This window comes from Phascolarctos cinereus, unplaced genomic scaffold (genome assembly GCF_003287225.1).
Source record: "Phascolarctos cinereus isolate Bilbo 61053 unplaced genomic scaffold, phaCin_HiC Scaffold_2;HRSCAF=192, whole genome shotgun sequence".
NCBI lineage: Eukaryota > Metazoa > Chordata > Mammalia > Diprotodontia > Phascolarctidae > Phascolarctos > Phascolarctos cinereus.
Window position 1 is genome coordinate 296177970 of NW_027555625.1, and position 19598 is coordinate 296197567.

At 38.8% G+C, this 19598-nt stretch overlaps 1 protein-coding gene across 2 annotated transcripts in view; it reads right to left on the reverse strand.

Annotated features, from left to right (window-relative positions):
- RALGPS1 (Ral GEF with PH domain and SH3 binding motif 1) overlaps window positions 1-19598 on the reverse strand; it is a 606537-nt gene that overhangs the window by 368390 nt on the left and 218549 nt on the right. For both annotated transcript variants that reach the window (XM_020984956.2, XM_020984955.2), the window contains exon 8: window positions 17971-18063. In XM_020984956.2, the coding sequence (XP_020840615.1) occupies window positions 17971-18063 (93 nt within the window). The remainder of the gene's footprint in view (window positions 1-17970; window positions 18064-19598) is intronic.

Sequence of the window (19598 nt, forward strand, 5' to 3'; positions counted from 1 at the left end):
GGAGTTGGATTAAATGACCTTTGAGATCCTTTGCAAATGTAGGATTCCCAGATTGTGCAATGGTAACAGTAAAATCTAAGTTCCAAGTCAGTCATGGGATCTAGAGCTAGCAGGGACTTAATAGACCAAATGCAAACCCCACATTTTACAGATGAGGAAACTGAGGTTCAAAAAGGTTATGACAAGCCCAGCATCACACAGCTAATAACATTATCAATAATAAATCCATATTTTCCCTTAATAATAAATATAGCATCTGACCTTTATTTTGTGTTCTGCTGTCCATAAAGCATTTTCAATCTGTTATGTCATGTGCTCCTCATGACAACCCCAGGAGGCAGGTACAGCAAGTATGATTGCATCCACTTAACAGATAATGAAAGTGAGGTCCTGAGAGGTCAAATGTGATCAGCAAAGCTAGGGCTTCCAGCCAGGTTTTCTGGCTTCAAGTCCAGCTTCCAAAGCACTACAGCTTCATTAAATTACAGTGACGGGGGAAGCTGGGCGGCGCAGTGGATAGAGCACCGGCCCTGAAGTCAGGAGGACCTGAGTTCAAATCTGGCCTCGGACCAAACACTTGACACTTACTAGCTGTGTGACCCTGGGCAAGTCACTTAACCCTAATTGCCTAAAAAAAAAATTTACAGTGACAGATCTCAGAAACACTAGTGGTAGAAACTGTATCTAGAACTTGGTTTACAGTTTGAGGCTGACAGCTAGAGACTTGGGGTTGGGATGCCTTACCTTAACCCCTAAACTGTTCCCAGTCAACTATCAGTCATTAGTCTGCAGTATGCATATTTGCCAGCTGTGATGCTCGATGGAAAAAAGAATGGACTTCATTGTTAAGCAGGTGGGGCTACACGTGTAGTTAGATTCCAGAGGCACTCACGGAATTTGGGAAGTAGAAGATTTAAGTCAAGTCATTCCCTAAAGTTATTAAATAGATATGCACAGAAAAGGAACAGGCTCTAGGGCACACTGAAGAAACTTTGTTATATATACATTGGGCCTCTGGGGTGATACATGTTTGGCCAAAGAAGGGAAAAAAGCCAATCAGTCAACAAACATTTAAGTGCTTACTATGTGCCAGGCTCTGTGCTATGCACCAGAGCCGATAATGGGAGGTCCCTCTATGTCAGGACTGGGAAGAGCATCCAAACAGAAGCCTTTGGAAGAATCACCTTTGACACTTTCCTCTACCTCACTGCTTTCTCCCCATCCAATCAGCTGACAACTCCTCGCCATTTACCTCCATAATACCATTCCACCTCTCCCTTTTCTCCACTCTCATTGTCACCACTCAGTAAGGGCCTCTTGCCTTCCCTCTTGTCTGGACCAGTCGCCTAAGCTCCCTCTGGCATTTCCTCCCTGCAATGTATTCTGCGAACGCTGCCAGAACAATCTTCCTATCACATGTCACTTCTTTGCTTAGAAACTTTTCACGGTTCCCCATAGTATACAGGATAAAATAGAATTCCTCCCCGCCCCTCTGCCCCGGAATTCAAGACACTGCCATTTCTGATTTTGTATCACATTCCCCTTCACATGCTCTATATTCCAGCCAATGTAGACTACCAGTTATTCCCTAAAGCCAATGTTGCTGCTGTTGTCTCATGAACTGTCTCATTTCCTCCCCAGCTTTTATCCAGACTCAGTTCAGGTACCACCGCCTCCAGGACGCCTCCCCCAACTTACCAACTAGAAGGGATCCTCGTCCAGTTCCTCCTGCCTCTTTGCCCAACTGGCCCATGATAGCAACAACAACAATAACATGTGTGTAGGGCTTTAAGGTTTGCAAAGTGATTTACAAATATTGTCTCATTTAATCCTCAAAACAACTGCAGAAGGCAAGTGCTATTATTACCCCCATTTTACAGCTGAAGAACATAGAGCTCAGAGAACTCAAATGACTTTCTCAAGTGTCACACAGCTGGTAGGTATCAGAAACAAGATTTAGACTCAGGTCTCCCTGATTCCAAGTCCAGTGCTCTATCTACTTTGCCAAGCTGCCTCTTTTAACATAAAGAAATGCTGAATTGAAATTTAATTGACTCCTAAAGAAGAGATAGAAGAAGATACTTTTACCCAGGGGTATACTTGAAACATCTCTAACCAGCTTGAGAGCCTATTGTTAAATTTTCACTGTGGGTATTTACACCTTAGAAATCTGCAAATGCTATAAAAACAACGGGGCTTGATTTGTTATTTGGTTGATTATCCCGACTTTAAAAAGTGATGCATAAACTGTCAATTATGTAGATTAAACTTAAGAGTGTGTTGTGGGTACATTTTTAAGAGAACTAGTTGTTAAATATTCACTAGCACACCATTGCTTCTGCTCCCTTTCTTTGCAAAGGTAGGAGGTCCATGTGGACAAAGCATTGCATATATTTTCAGACTTTTTCAATGTATTTGGTTTGGTTTATTGATTTTTATCTTTTTCTTTAAAAATATTATTTGTTATATGGGATGGCTCTCAGGGAAAGGGTGAGATAACCAGGAGAAATATTGATAATATAAAGACAAAATATAACAAAAAATTATTTTAAATAAATTAATGAATTAATGTAAAAAAGAAATTGAAGTGAAGTACAGAGTCTTGCTTCTGAACTAGAGCTCCCAACCTAGATCACAACCTTTTGGTTACTCTCAGACCTTTCCAGAACTTTTTCTGCCTATATGTTACAATCTCTCCCTGCTTTGAGGCCAGGTCTGGTCAGTTATGACAATTACCTATTAGCTTTTTACACTGTTGTGGAGCTAACTTTTGGCTAGAAAACATGGTGGATTCCTTCCTATCATTTCAGGTAGCACACAAGGTCTATGGAACTTCAGAATTTGAAGAACCTCAGAGGTCACTTGGTGAGTCAATATGGTAAAATGAAAAGACCATTGGCCTTGGAGGCAGAAGACCTGGGGTTTCTATCCCTACTTTGCCACTTATTAACTGTGTAAATTCAGGCAAGTCATTTCTTCTCTCCGAGTCTCAGTTTCATTAGTTGTAAAATCTCCTAATTCTTTTTTGGATGATTCTTAACCATCATTTCCTTTGTCTATAAAATGGTATCAAGATCAAATGAGATCATATAAGTAAAAATGCTTTTTAAAACCTCAAATGCTATATCAATGTATGTGATTCCTACCCCAACCCTTAGTCATATCAAAAACATCAGGAAAGCAGAGGCTGAGATGCAAGAATCATAAACTGAGGTTGAACCAGAGCCCCAGGTGTGAGATGTTAGCCCAGGGAAGGGAAGAAGTTTCTAACTTCCTGCAATTTCTGTTATAAAAACTAAATCTCTTTTCAACTCCAAAAGTCTTGTTAAATTATCTTTGAAATTGTGTACTCAGAACAACTTTTCCATCTCAAATTGGTTTAAAATTAACCAAAGAGGGAAAAAATAACTTTGTTTCCTCTTTTGTTTTCAGCCAGGAATAGGTGTTAATTTTAGTACATCATTCTTGCTTCTGGTATTTTATTTTAATTTGTAGTTTAAAAAAAATTTCTATCCATATTAATTTAAGAAAATATTCTAATTTTTAACAAGTTCTTTTGCCACCTACTAAACCACACTGATTTTGAAGAGGATCTTATTTCAGAGTCATTAAAAATAGACCTCCAGTTTCCCATCTCCCAACTGATTTTTCTTCCTTGAATCACAGCATCTCAGAAGCAGAACAACCCTCAGCCATCCACGAGTCCATTGCTCATCTGACTAGGGAACCCCACCTCAGCAGCCTCTGACAAGAGGTCATCAGCCTCTACCTGAAAGCCTCCAGTGACAGAGAACTCTCGCTTAACTTCGGCTTTGCTCTCACAGCTAGGAAGCCTTTCCTTCAAGCAGAAATTTTCCTCTCTGCGATGTCCCCCTCTCCAAGTTCTACACTATGCAGTCAGGCAGAATGAGCCTAATCCCTCTTTCCCACCATGGCCCTTCAAATACTGGAAGATGTATAGCCCTTCATAACCTGGTCTCTTCCTACCTTTTCAGTCTTATTACATATTACTCCCCTCCAAGTATTTTGTGACTGAGTGGTACTGACCTCCTTGCTGTTCCTCAAATAAGATATTTTATCTCACAACTTTAAGCATTTACACAGGTTATCCTCCATACCTGGAATTTTCTTCCAACTCATCTCTTCCTCCTGGGTTCCCTGGCTTCCTTCAGGTAGAGGTTACAGGACTTGGCAATTGATTGGATACAAGGGTATGTGAGAGAGTAGTACGTTGAGAATGACACCTAGATTGTGAGCCTGGGTGACAAGGACAATAGTGGTACCCTCAACAGTAAAAGAAAGTTTAGGATGAAGAAAAGGTTTGGGAAAAAGATAATGAGTTCAATTTGGGATGTGATGAATTTAAGATGTCTGTAAGACATCTCATTTAAGATGTCCAATAGGGAGTTGAAAATGGGAGACTCAAAGTCAGGAGAGAGGTTAGGGCTAGATAAATTCATCTGAGAAATAATCAGCAGAAAGGAAAGTATTTTAAAGAAAGTTCATTGTTTCTGAAACATGTTTATTGTGATACTTACTCCCTTTCTCAATGACATGGCAATCTTAACTTCTTCAGAGGAGGGATCATACGAGCCAATGGCGTATGTGAGGAGAGGGAAATGACAAGAGGGTATCCACTGAATAAATGAGTTTGAAACACACTGGCTTCAAATGAACAAAACCATACGTGACTTAAGGCGGCCTGCTTACGTTAATAAATGATGCAGAAGGCACTCAATAGCTGCATTCATTTCCATGTAAGTAATCATTCCCTGAACTCCAGAGGGTAATAAACACTCCACCTTCTGACACTGAAGAGGCTGAGCCCTACCCAGCATGCACATTCCAGAAGCAGGATGCATCTGATGGGCTGATGCAGCTGTGGGGCTCTTAGCCATACTTTTGTCCTTGCTAGAAAATGTGATTTTGTACTCCTTCCAAAGACTCTATATTCCAGTTCTTTGCAAATGATTCAGACTGACTAGGGACTTATCTCAGCGACAACCACAATTCAACATTAGTATGAATGTATAGGAGAATGTCATGGAGACTTGGTTCTAGAGTGACTCAATATGCTAAAGTCAAGGTGGTCACTTTCTTCACCTAAGCTGATCAAAGAACCATGATGTACCGTCAGGGAAACAGTTCCCTAAAGTATAAAGCAACATGCTGCAGGGCCATTTAGTCATGAAGAAACTAGAATTTTCAGACATAACTGCCAGGTTGGTTTTCATGGTTTCTGCGGATCTCAATATCCTTGTTTCTTTACATCTGCTATAGGTAATTAGAGCCACACTGTGGCTGTTACTACTTCATAGAATCTCAGAGCTGGAAGGGATTTCTGAAATCAATCCATACCTGAACAGTAACCTTCCCCACAATCCATACCTGAGCATACCATGCTCCACAGCAAGTCTGACAGATGGTTTTCTAGCCTCCCCCTGAAGACCTTTATGGACAGGGAACTCACTATTTCCGAAGCCCATTCCAACTGGATATATCTGATTCTTAGGCAGTTTTTCATTACTTTAAGTTTACATCTCTCTCCCTATAATTCACATATTGCTCCTAGTTTTGCATGCTAAGACTAAGAAGAAGAAAAATTAATCCTTATTCCCCAGGATAGCTCTTTAAATACCTGAAGGAAAGATAGCAATCTTTTCTTCTCATCCTTAAGTTGACTATAATATTGACTACAATCCTCTTATTATCTCAATCTGGACATATTCCAGCTTGCCAATGTCCTTCCTAACTTTTTTCCTACATTTATTTGTTTGACCAACACAATACCTTAACTCAGTCCACTGCCCATTTACTAAGCACCTTCTATGTCCAGAGCCCTCTACTAGATACAGAGGGCAATGCAAAATTTAGATATAATGCGATTCCTGCCTTCTCAGAGTTTGCACTCCCTCTGTACTTCCCCTCAGAAAGTCCTTCTCTTCCTTAAAATGTAGCTCGAGGGTCATCTTATACATAAAATCATTTCTCTCCCCAGCTGCTAGTGCTGTCCCTCTCAAACTACCTTGTATTGAACCACATATATATACATATATGAAGTATATATACTTATACATAAACACATATATATGAAGCATATACATATATACACACATACATATATACTCGTATTCATTACCTTCGTATATATGCTATGTTTTTCATTTCTTCCCCGTTAGAATGTAAGCTCCTAGCCTGTAAAAAATTGTTTCATTCTTTCTACTTGTATTTCCAGAACCAAAGTGTCTGACACATAGAAGGCACTTCATAAATGTTTGTGGATTGATTGACACGTGCACTAATACAATTCAAACTAAATATATGATAAGTACACAGGAAAGAGTTGAGAACAAAGTGCTATGTGAGAAAATCCACCTTTAACATTGTGTCCTAAGGTTCCTTTCAACAATGATACTCAACATTTGCTGCACACAAGAAACAAATTTAAAAATAAAGACAGATTTTTTTAAAGCTAGAGAGGCATATAGAACTCTCTTGCAACTGTTGTATTATTACCATCTATGTCTTCTTGTAGTTCAGCTAATTTTTTCTTTGTGAATTTGGATGCTGAGGAATTTGGAGGATTCAAGTTTAATATTGATATTGGTTTGTCATCCACAGTTTATTTCAACAAAATGTGGTTTCCTTGCTTATCTCTTTTTATGTTGTGAATGTTTGTTTTTGCTTTGTCTGATAGCATGATTGCAACTTCTGCTTTTTAAAAATTCTCTTGATGTAGATAGAGTAAGGCCGATGACTTTGCACAACTGGCAAGTCACCCTGGTGATGTCATTTGTTCTCTTCAAAAACCAAGGAGGAACAAGAATTAGATTGTAATTGATTGTAAGCTTCTTGAGGGAGTGACTTTAGCCTCTATTTGTATCTCCAGAACTTAGTACAATGACTGGCATAGAGTAGGCACTTAATAAATATTTATTGATTGATTCTACCTTTCAAGTCTACCATTCTATGCTTTAGAGGTTCCTTTAAATTCTAACATTCTGTATTCTAGAGTCCCCTTCCACCACTACCATAATATTCTGTGATTTTAGAATTCTGTGGTCACCAAAAATACCAAAGTGATTTCAGCAAGGAGAAACAATGAATTTGTCCCGTCCAAGATAATCTGCTGGACTTCCCTTTAAAGAATTTGGCAGTGAATGCATTCACCAATCATTCCAGTCCAAGCATGAGCTAGGCAAATATTTCACTGAAGAATTCAATTCTTCTTCATAATTTTCAATGAGACTGCCTCACATCTAAGACCCAACATTATACTCCAGTGCATCTGTGAGTGCATCAATGTGGGTGTCCCTTTCAGTGATGCCAAATCAAAGAATCAGAATTTTGAAGCTGGAAAGGTTTTTAGTGGCCATCTAGCTCAATCAGCACCTGAATGAAAAGCTCATTTTTATATTTCCAATAAACATACATGCAGATTCTGCTCGAAGACATTCATTGAGGGGAGTTCTCCACCTCCCAAAGTAGTCCATTCCACTTTCAGATAGCTCTAATTATTAGAAAATTTTTTCCTTACATCAAGCTTAAATTGTCCTTTTTGGTAACTTTACCCATTGTTACGGTTCATTCCTCTGAGACGAAACAGATAATCTAATTCCTCTTCCACATGACAGCACTTTTAATACTGGAAAATAGCCACTGTGAGTTTCGTCTTCTCCATGCTTTAAGTGATCCAGCTATGGCACAGACTCAGGGTCCTTCATCAGCTTGGTTGCCCTCTTCTGATGACTCTCCAGTTGTTCAGTATAACTTCTAACGTAACCAGGGATCACACACTGCATTCCCAGAGGTTTCTTGCCTCCACACTCTGACGCTTTGAGGAAAATGAAGCCTTGACTGCTTCTAGCTGACCATGGTAGCTCAGTGCTGAAGGACATTTGGGGGTTAATGGTTTGGGTGGATTTACTGGCCACCAAGAGGAAATTCAGACGGCTCAATGGGACTTTAAAAGGGAATAATTTGTTCTCTGTGTATTCTTCTTCTTCCTGGCTGCAGAGTATGTGAGTACCCTTTGAACCTCTCACTAGAGGCATGGGAGAGAGGACAGGTCACCACTGCACCACCGTAACCATATGACAATTACAGAAGTACTCGACAGGGCAAGCACAAGCCTGAACATCCGGCTGCCTCTCTTATCTTGTACTTCTTTGCTGAGAACAAGTGATCAAACATCAGTGTCAAAACGGGCATTTCTCAGCTTGGAAGTGACCTTGTGAGTTAGAGAGGTTCAGCGGGCCTGGGTCCACTGGGTAGAACTGACTGGTAGCGGGGCAAGTTTCTGCATCAGAGAAGATGTACGTAGAACAAGAGAAAGACTGCAAGCTCTGGCCTAGCTGGCCAGTGGAAAGAGTCTTTGAGGGGATGAGGCAAAAGCCAGGTGAAATGTAAGGATTTGTTTGCAGCAGGCTCAATAAACTGCAACATTTTCTGAGGAGGTTTAAGTTTCAACCTCCAGGGAGAATATAACAGTAGTGTTAAGTTACTGAATCCTGTTTTAAGACTTTCTGTTCATAGAAATTTGTGAGAGTCTTTTGTGTTTAGCATTTCTTTTGTGTGTACAGGAAATACAAACCTGTCTTACACCTGATTTACAAGATAGATTGAGACACTTAATATGAACCAAAGCTAAGCTTTAAGTATTTTTTTCCCTAGAGAACAATAGGAGGGTGTAACACATTGAAGAGTCTGAGAAAAGGAATCTTACTCCTCTTACTAGAAGCCAGGCTTCCCTAGGATTTAACTCAGACCATATGCACAGTTTTGAAGAAAAGTCTCTTGATGGAAAGGGAGAAGGCACAGCACCCTAGCCCCTGGGGCCCAGCAATAGTTATAATTGTTAAACTAAACAGTGACATGCACAACTGGATACAATATCACAGATGTAGTTTGGCCAGCCTAGATTGCAAAAGACTATTATTTCCGTATTCCTGGAATATATTTGTTGTTGTTTAGTTTTCAGTTGTGCCTGACTCTTCATGGGGTTTTCTTGGCAAAGATACTGGAGCGATTTGCCATCTCCTTCTTCAGCTCATTTTACAAAGGGGGAAACTGAGGCAACTAGGGTTAAGTGATTTGCCCAGGGTCACACAGCTAGTGAGTGTCTGAGATCAAATTTGAACTCAGGTCTTCCTGACCCTAGGCCCAACACTCTATCCACTGTGCCATCTACCTGCCCCTCTTGGAATATAAGTCCCTTTTAATGAAGCCCAAGATCACACTAGCATTTTTGCCCAAGATATTCCACTGTTGACTCATGTTAGCTTTCAGTCTATCAAAATCCCCAACTTTTTCAGACCAATAGCTATCTAAATGTGCCTCTGTGATTTTAACCCATGTGTATACATTTATATTTAACACTACAGAATTGCATCTTACTATTTGTACCCTAACGTTCTAGCTTGTCAGAGCTTTTTGCATCCTGATTCTGTCATCTAGTGTGTAACTATTCCTCCCAGCTTTATGCCCTCTATAAACTTGAGAAGCATGCCATCTCTGCCTTTATTTAAGCAATTTATTTTTTAAATGTTAAATGACACAGGGCTAAGCACAGACCTATGGGGGACTAAGATGGAGACTTCCTTCTAAGTTGATGTCAAATCTTAATGAATTCTTTTTAAGTCAATCCAGCCTGTTAATCAGTTCTGAATTCATCTAACTCTTCTATCATCCAGACTATATCTCAATGTTTTCCACAAGAACAGCATGAGATACTTCATAACTTTCATAGATCTTAAAATGGAAAGGACCTCAGAGACTACCTGGTCTAATCTCATTTTAGAGATGAAGAAAGTGAGGCCTAGGAAATTTAAGTGACTTCATTTTTAAAAATGTAACTTTCATTTTTTTTAACCTTTTTTTGACTAATGAGCATTTATTTTCTCTTATTCCCACTTTTCCCACATTGAAAAAAGAAGAATAAAAGAAAACCCTTGTAAAAAAAAAACCCAAGGATAGCCAAACAAAACAAATTCCCACACTGATCATGCCCAATGGAACAGCATTACATTCATATACCATAATTTATTCAGTCATTCCCCACAAATAATGAACACTCTCTTAGTTTCTAGTTCTTTGCTATAACAAAAAGAGCTGTTATAAGTATTTTTGCATGTATTTTTAGCCTTTTTTTCTAAGACTAAAAGAATTTTTAAAATCTCATTGGGATATAGGCCCAGTACTGTTGTAGCTAGGTCAAAGGGTATGCACAGTGTAACAATATGCAAAATTCCAAATTCGTTTTCCAGAACAACTGGACCAGTTCACAGCTCCACCAAGAGTGCATTAATTAATGTGCCTGTTTTAAATGCAATCCCTCCAACATTTGTCATTTTCCTTTTTTGTCAACTTTTCCAGTCTGGTTAGGTATAAGGTAGAACTTCAGAGCTGCTTTAATTTGTACTTTTTTATTAGTGATTTGGAGTATTTTTTTCACATGATTGTTGATAGCTTGGATTGTTTCCTTAGAAAACTGTCTATATCCTTTGACTACTTATCAATTGGGAATGGCTCTTTTCCCTATAAATATGAATAAAGTCCTCATTTATCTTAAAAAATTAGACTTTCATCAAAGAAACTTGCTATAAAGATTTTTTTTGCCATTTAACTGTTTTGTTTCTGATTTTAGCTGCATTGGTTTTGCTTCTACAAAAGCTTTTAAATTGTATGTAATCAAAATGGTCCATTTTGGACTCTGTTACCATTTTAGAATCCAGGCTTCCTTAGAACCTTGGGAGATCTACAGAGAACACAGGCCTCACAGGTCATAGCTCAATGAGGATAAGGTCTTCTGTTCCCAGACCTCATGACCTTGGTCTATGGGCTCCATAAAGGCAATAATATGCTCAGTGTTTACATGGACACTAAGCACCACAAGGTCAAGCCCAGGCCAGAAGATTACTTCATCAGTAATGCAGTGCATGGGGGGAAAAATGCCTGCTGCAGAGTAAACATCATCCTTGCAGCCCATGTGGACACCTCCTACCTGTACAACTTCAAATATAACCACGGTGGAATGATGCTTCTGACCTGAAAGCACCACTTTATATAGGATACCACTTTATTTAGGGCTCTGGATGAGCCCAAGCTGGCTCTTTGTGATCACTGCATTCCATTCTATATGTTCACAAATGCATCTCTTTAATAATTTATTCTAGAATTATCCCTGGAATTGAAGTCAAGCCTATTGGCCTATAACTTGCAGACATAATTCTCTTCCCTTTTTTTTAAGAACTGGAACAACATTTGCCCTTCTCCAGTCCTGCAAACCCCTCTTCCATTCTCTGTGATCTTTCAGATTATGCTGATTATGATTACATGGCTCAGCAATCTCATTTGCCAATTCTTTCATTTCCCCAGGGATATATTTTATCAGGGCCAAGTGACCTGGAATCCATCAAGGACGGCTAAGTGCTCTCTCACTACCTCCTTCTTTCTACTGGGTACCGGCCCCCTATTAGCCACTTTCATTTGTCCTTTCAAGTCCAAAGGCCGTTCTCCGTGGAAGAGAAAACAAAAATAAAATAATAATTGAGCAGCTGTGCTTTCTCTCTTGTCCATTATCATCCACTCTAAATAGCAGTCCTGTTCCTTCTTTGATCTTTGTCTTTCACTAGTGTAGCTTAAAAAAAACAAACAACTTTTTGTTACCCTCTGCTTGCTCTGCCAGCCTGAGCTCACACTGGGCTTGAGCACTTCTGATGTTATTCTTACAGGACCATGCCACAGCTTTGTATTCGTCTTTTCTTACTTACCCTTGCTTCCTCCCTAAGTACATATATTTTAAAAAATAATTAGTCAGCTAATGAATGATCTGTAAATCTACATTAGTCTCTTCAGAGAACTTTCATTTTTTTTCCCTTTTCACTGGAAATGTTTCCTTTGGTGTCTTCAAAATTTTATTCTTGAAATTTCCCCTTCCATCTGGGGCTGAGCTGACTACCCCTGTAGAATTTAGGCCCATGGAATCCTACCTATTCTTCCTCTGCACCCACTGAAATCTGCTCTCCTCAAATTTAAGATTTATGTCAAACTATACCTATCTCTCCTCACCTCTCTCACAAACTGTGAGAGGTAGTATTCACTTCCCCCCCAAAGCTCCCATCATTTCTTCCCCATCAACCAGCTCCTCCCTTTCGGTGAGAAACATAATTGTTCCTGCTGCTGTTGACACTGATGATAATAGCTAGCATTTACATAACACTGTATGGTTTACAAACCACTTTACATAAATTTTCTCACTTGATCCTCACAACGAACCTATTATAATCCCCCTCTTAGAGATGAGGAAACAGAAAGTGACAGAGGTAAAGTAACTTGCCCAGAGTCACACAGTCAGTCAACTAGCACTGAAGTGCCTACTATGTGCCAGGCATTGTAATAAGCACTGTGATAAATAAGTGTCAGAGGCACAGTTTGAACTTAGGTCTCCTTGAGTTTTGTTCCATTCCTCTATTGATGGTGTCACCTCTTAATGATTGTTCTACCTTTTGAAGGGTGAAACAGGTTATCATTAAGGAAATCATTAGTGGTTCTGCTTTTGGCAGTGCAAGCCCCAGCAGATGTACAGATAACCAAAATCCCCTATGAGTATGATATCATGCCTCATTAGTCATATATCATATGCTAGGCTTATATTCCAGCTCAGAACTGCTCAATTATTTCCTCTTTCTTTCCAGGTGGTCCGTAGTAACCTGATGACAAAATCATTTCTCCCTCCATTGATCTTCACCATACTCTCTTTACCATGCTTCTCCCTTCCGGTTCTTGGATTTCTGCACATGAATATATCTTCTCACTATATGATGCTGCCTTGCCCTCTTTCCCTTTCACCAATCATGTTTCTTTCAAATAATGCCCTTTCAGAGCTATATTCTAGTCATGGGTTTCCTCCTATCCAGTCTCAATGATATTTATGAGATCAAATTTGCCCCCTCGTATTATTAGGAATTTTTGTTCATCTTGCTTACTGACCAAACCTTGTGTATTTGGATATAGACATTTGAAGTCATGAGTCTTATTCTTGGCTTCTTTCTTGGATATTCTTATGAATCAATCAATCATTAAACATTTATTAAGTACCTACTAAGTGCCAGGCACTGGGAGTGACTCAATAGCTATTATTTTTCCTTTATTGTAGCTACTCTCTCCTTCATCTTTTCGATTTAAAGTGCTTTTAATTAGTTTAGGTGATCAGGTAAATATATTCTTAACATTATTGTTAGGCCCACTTTATCTCTGTCCAGGATCTTGTCATTCCTATAGGTCAGGAGCTGTCAAACTATAGCCTGCAGGCCCAATCCAACCTGCCACCTGTTTTTGTATATCTTATGAACTAAGAATGGTTTTTACATCTTAAAATACAACTTTGTTTTAAGATGTAAAAACGTTTTTAGCTCATCGGCCATATAAAAACAGACCGAAGGCTGGACTTGGCCAGTGGGTTGCAGTTTGCACACTCTTCTAAAGGTTAAGATATCATTCAGAAATCCAAACCCCATTCTTAGACACCATATTCGCAGGCACTTCTTCGTCACCATGTAGATCACAATCTATCAATGACTCTTAGCCCTGTGTGACTCTTATCTGCATCTTCCCATAAATTTACCAGAGGAGACCTGTCTGACATGCTAGGGACCTTCTTCTAGTTCTTCTGATATTGTGAGGATGCCAATAGAGCATATAGACCATACTTCAGATACCCGGTTGACTCCACTGCAACCAGCCTCACACCTCACAACTCAACTGAAACCATTCTCTCCAAAGTTACCAATTATTTCTTAACTGCAAAATCCAATGGCCTTTTCTTAGCCCTCACACTTCTTTATTTTCCTGCAACATTTGATACTTTCTTCTCTGGATTTTTGTGGCACTACTCCATCCTGGTTCTCCTTCTACCTATCTGACTTCTCCTTAGTCTCCACTACTGGATCTTCATGCATCTTGTACTTACTCACCGTGAGTGGCCCCCAATCTCCATTCTGGGCCCTCATCTCTTTTCTCTTTCTTTTTTCACTCTACAATCCTGTATCACCAAGTGTCTACAAAGCATCTAAAACTATCTCTCATCTTTGGACATGTTGAGTTTGAGATGTCTATGGGACACCTAGTTTTAGATGTTCACGTGCTATTTCTTAAGCAAAGTCCTTTCTGATGATCTCTCAGGCATTAGTGCTTTTCCCATCCTGTAATTAATTTATTTTGTATAGATTTCGCATTTACTTATCTATGTACTTGTCAGTGCACATGCTCTATTCTCCCTCTGAAAGTTCCTTAAGGGCAAAGACTGTACATTTTTATCCCTGGACCTTATACTAGAGTCCCTTACGCAAAGCCAGGTGTGAATTAGAAGTAACTAGATAATGTAATGGACAGAGCACTGGACCTACACTCAGGAAGACATGACTTCAAATCCTGTTTCAGATACTTACCAGGCCCCCTGGGCAAGTTACTTAACCTCTGTCTGCATTAGATTCCAAATCTAGAAAATGAGGATAATGATAGACCTTACTTCCCAGGGTTGTTATGAGGATAAAATGAGATAATGTGTGTAATGCGCCTTGCAAATCTTATAGTGGTATATATAAATGCTAGCAATTATTATTATTATATTTTTGTTTAATTGAATTTAGTTGAAATAACTTATAGGAACATTTGGTTCAATGGAAAAAATGCTGGATCTGTTATGAAAAGGTTAAGGGTTCAAATCACAGCTCTGCTACTTACTAGCTATGGGACCACAAGCAAATCACTTTCCCTGTCTCGTCAGCTTTAAGGAAACTGTAAAATGAGACTTTAATGTTCCTTCTAATTCGAATATCCCATGATCCTATGAATACATAAACATTCTACATGGTCAGAAACATAAACTCACTTAGACTAGCCGCAAAGACTTTGAAGCTATGCTCAACAAGTCATTCCACTGTGCATGTCCTTTGACTCTGCTATACCATAATTAGATCTGCATCCTAACGAGATCAAAGAAAGAGAGAAAGGACCCAGATGTAGAAAAATACATAGCAGCTCTTTTTGTGATAGCAAAGAACTGGAATCTAAGGTGATGCCCATCAATTAAGGAATGGTTGAAAAAATTATGGTATATGAATATAATAGAACATTATACTATAAGAAATTATGAAAAGAACAGTTTTAGAGAAGCCTGGAAAGACTTGTATGAACTGATGTAAGTGGAAAGAGCAGAACCAGAACAATTTATATGATACCAACAACATTGTAGGAGAAAAACAACATTGGAGGTAAAGCAGAATGAATTCACATATTGGTCATGTCCAAAAGTGCATGTCTCATTCCATACCTGGAGTCCACCACCTCTCTGTTGTCAGTTCTGCTATTTAATAGCTATGTGACCACAAGTAAATCACTCTCCTTCTCTCTTTGTCAATTTGAAGAAAATTGTAAAATGAGAAGTTTAGACTAGATGAGGGGTGGGGAACCTTCGGCCTAGAGGCCACATATGACCCTGTAGGTCCTCAAGTGTAGCCTTTGACTGAATCCAAACTTCACAAAACAAATTCCCTTCATAAAAGGATTTGTTCTGTAAAACTTGGACTCAGTTAAAAGGATGCACTTGAGGACCTGCAGGTTCCCCACCCCTGGATTAGATGATCTTTAGTGTTCCTTCCAAATTTAATATTCTATGATCTTATGAATACATGCCCAACAACAGTTCCAAAGGACCACATGCTACCCACCTCCTGACAACAGAGAGATGGTAGACTCTCGGTGTGGAATGATGGATATGGCCAATACATAAATTTATTCTGCTTGACCACACATATTTGTTACAAGGGGTTTCTTTTCTTCTTTTTCAGATGGGTGGGGGATAGTGACAGAGCTATGCACCCCTCCCCCCCAAAAAAAGAGAGACAAGATGGTCATTAAATCACTTTTACTGTACAGAAAAGAACAGAAGGAAGTCTAGAAGGAAACACAAACAGGATAGTTTTGATAGTCATATGTTGAATTTATCATATCCTTAAAAGGAAAAGCAAGCTGTGCATAATAGAAATTTATAGTTTCAGGTATAATCGTCTTTTTCTGTTCTACTTTATATATGGAAATACTAATTTTAATTTGTGTTGGTTAAGTTCCGAATTAAAACAAAGTAAGGCTGCAGAGCGGTGTGGCAAGGTTACAGCTTGGATGATGAGACTGACCATTAAAGTGACAAAAATTATCTTTCTCTGTTCCTAGTGTTATGCTAAATTATGTGGGAGAAAGATTTTTAAATACTTTAAAATCTGTTCATACCAGAACACTAACTGCAGTTTCAATTATATACCATAAGATTCCAACTCTAAGTTCTTGTCCTTCTACCTCTCCCATAACATCATCCCTCCAAAACCTATTCATTGCCCTCATGGCCTTGAAATCACCTTTGATTCTCCTCTTTCCCTTTGCTTTATGCCCCCCCCTTTCTAATAATTTGCAAAATGCTGTCAACTCTACATTGGCAGAATTCTACTTGTTGACATAGACTTCCCTACTCATATATCCTAGGTCAGTCATTCATCACTTCCCCCCTGGACTATTTCAACAACTTTTTACCTACTCTCCCTTTTTCCATTCTTGCCCTTCTACAATCTATTCTTCATATAGCTGCCACAGTAAAATGCCTAATGGAAAAATCTGACTATGATAATTCCCTTCCCCAAGATGATCAGTAAGTAGCTCTTTGTTGTCTATACCATAACACAAAAGTTTCTGGTAATGTCACATTCCAGCTCTATTCTACCTTTTCCCAGCACTCTGTTTTTGTCAAATCAGACTACTCATTTTTCTCTGACCTCACAGTGCCCTCTCACCTCCAAGAATTAGTGTGATCCATCTGCTATGACTAGAACATTCCTCATCTTCATTTTTCTGTTGATATCTGTCTTTTACTTCAAGGACGTGGTTAGCTGTCATCTCCTTACTAAAGCCTTCCCAGCTGTCCCCACCCTTGTCTATTCCCTATAGGTTTCCCAGCTATATTCCTAGACTCTAAAATTTCCATTTGCCTTTTCTTCTATCTCTTCTTTGACACTGTCTCTATCTATCATTCTGCCTCATATCATACTCAACTATGTTCATGACACACCTCTTCCCCCTTTAGACTGTAAGCTTCCTGCAGGCACAGCATGTGTTGCTTTTCATCTTTGTATCTCTTTCCCAGTCCTTCCTACAGGACCTTGTACACAGTAAGCACTTAATAAATGCTAGTGGTATTAAATTATCCATTTAAGCTGACTGACTTTTATGCCACTTACAATAACCACCAGACTTCCTGCTCAAAAGTCCCCACTTTTCTTGATTAATATCATAGTTTTCTTTGAAAAGACTCTTGAGAAGGCAGCTAGGTGGCACAGTGGATAGAGCTCTGGCCTTGGAGTCAGGAGGACCTGAGTTCAAATTCGGCCTCAGACACTTGACATTTACTAGCTGTGTGACCCTGAGCAAGTCACTTAACCCCAACTGCCTCACTGAACAAAAGAAAAGACTCTTGAAAACAAACACAGGGCCCTCATAAAACTGCTGACCACCAGCATTCCACATTTTAGCAAAGTAAGTCAGTCTTCTGGGAGCCTTGATTTACATAAATCATGGGAGGAAATGGCATCCCTGTCAATAATAATCAATAATCAGTTTTTGACTTCTAGTAAAATCATGGAGTACAGAATGCTAAAGCCAAAAAGTACTTTAAATCATGATCTGAGGGTTCTTAAAACACTAAATGCTAAATCAAGAGGAGAACAAGATAAGATCTTAGCACACAGACTGTTAGAGTTAGAAAGAACCTCGGAACATAAAACGTCAGAGCTGGAAGACTCAGAGAGGTTAAATGACTTGCCCAAGGTCACAAAGAATGTGATTTCTAATTTTGTGATTATTAAGCAAAAAGCAGTCACTTCTTCTCCCCCAAAGAAAGAAATGGAAACAAGAGGATTAACTTACAGCCCATGTTTTTGTCAGTCTGAAGATGGGTGCACTCTGTAATGCTGATACCACAGACATGAGAGAATGAAGATTGTTGAGCTCTAGAAGTTTCTGAAAAAAAAAACAACCACCATAAAATAGGTTATTTCTTTTTTGCTAAAACAATGTAACCAAAAATGTCACATTTCATAAAATAAAATACTGCCAAATGTCCTTTTCTTAAAATTCAGTTAAAATTAACAAAAACTCACAGAGAGACTACATTTCTAGGAAATCCATAGAAAGTACCATTGCCCCCAAATTATTGCAAAATAAGTTTCTATTCCCAAATTTTTAGAATGTCATGAGCTAATGATTCAAAGTACTGGATAGAGGTCTATTTTTCCTATGAAGAATGCAGCTAGAGTCTTATAATACTCCTATGTTTTCCTTTTAAACAAGTTTGAACAGTGTGATATTAGAATTTTAAAAACAAATATTCTCATTATGCCAAAAATACTAACATAAGTTATCTCTGGTTACCAAAACATTCAGTAAATGATAGGAATGCCTAAGGAAACATTTTATTAAAATTCAGTAATACATTTCAGCTGACAATACAATACCCCATTTCACTAATCATTTTGCCTTATTCGTTTACACCATGTCCCAGGCTACGGAGAATTTTGGATTCATTTCAACGTTAAATAAATTTCTTATCCTGATGTGCAAACTGGGTTGGTAGGGGAAGGGCAGGAGGTGGGGAGAGATGGTCAAACTTAGCACAATATCCATACTGAAAAATTCAGAGATAGGGTAGAATCTTTCTAGTTACCAAAATCTTTAAGCTAAATTAATTTCAGTATTTCAAGAATACATGGCTGTGAATATTCCTTTCACAGCCATGGATTGAAATTAAGTTTTAGAGAACTGCTATTATCAAAAAACAAAAATCTTCCCTTGGTTGGATACCTTCATAATCAGCCTCTATGCATTTAGCTGGCCTGGGATACTATAAAACAGAGATGGGGAGAGAGTACGTTCAGATACAGGAGGTAGCCTGTGTAAAAACGAGGTAGGAGACAGAATGCTACTACAGTTTACTACTAAAGTTGTCACAAAGATGTTTTCAGTGAGTCTACAGAAGATGAATCTATATCCTAATACTCTCATTGGCAAAAATAAGAGTATTTACAAATATCCTTATTCATTTACAGATTTTATCCACCTGCACAATAGTCCACAAAACATATAAAAGGATGATAACAGGAAAGTGATTTGCCTTAGCCTAATTTCTATCTGAAATGCCCCTAAAGTTAGCATTCTGTCTCCTACCTCCCTGTTTTTACACAGGCTACCTTCTATATCTGAAACATAGAGTCTATGACGAAGACTGATTATGTTCAATAAGCCTGGAAACTTGGGCTGGAACCAGATTGTGAAGGGCTTTAAATGGCAAGCTGATGAGTATGTGCCTTGTCCAACAAGCAACGGGGAACCATTCAAGTTTCTTGATCAAGGAATTGACGTGGTTAGATCAGTGCTTTTGGGAAGATGATTTTGGCAGCTATATGGAAGACGAGTTTATAAAGAAGACAGAGATTTTTTGTTTATCATTACCAAGTTTCATATTTCAGGACAATACACCCAGTAATTCCTTGGAATGG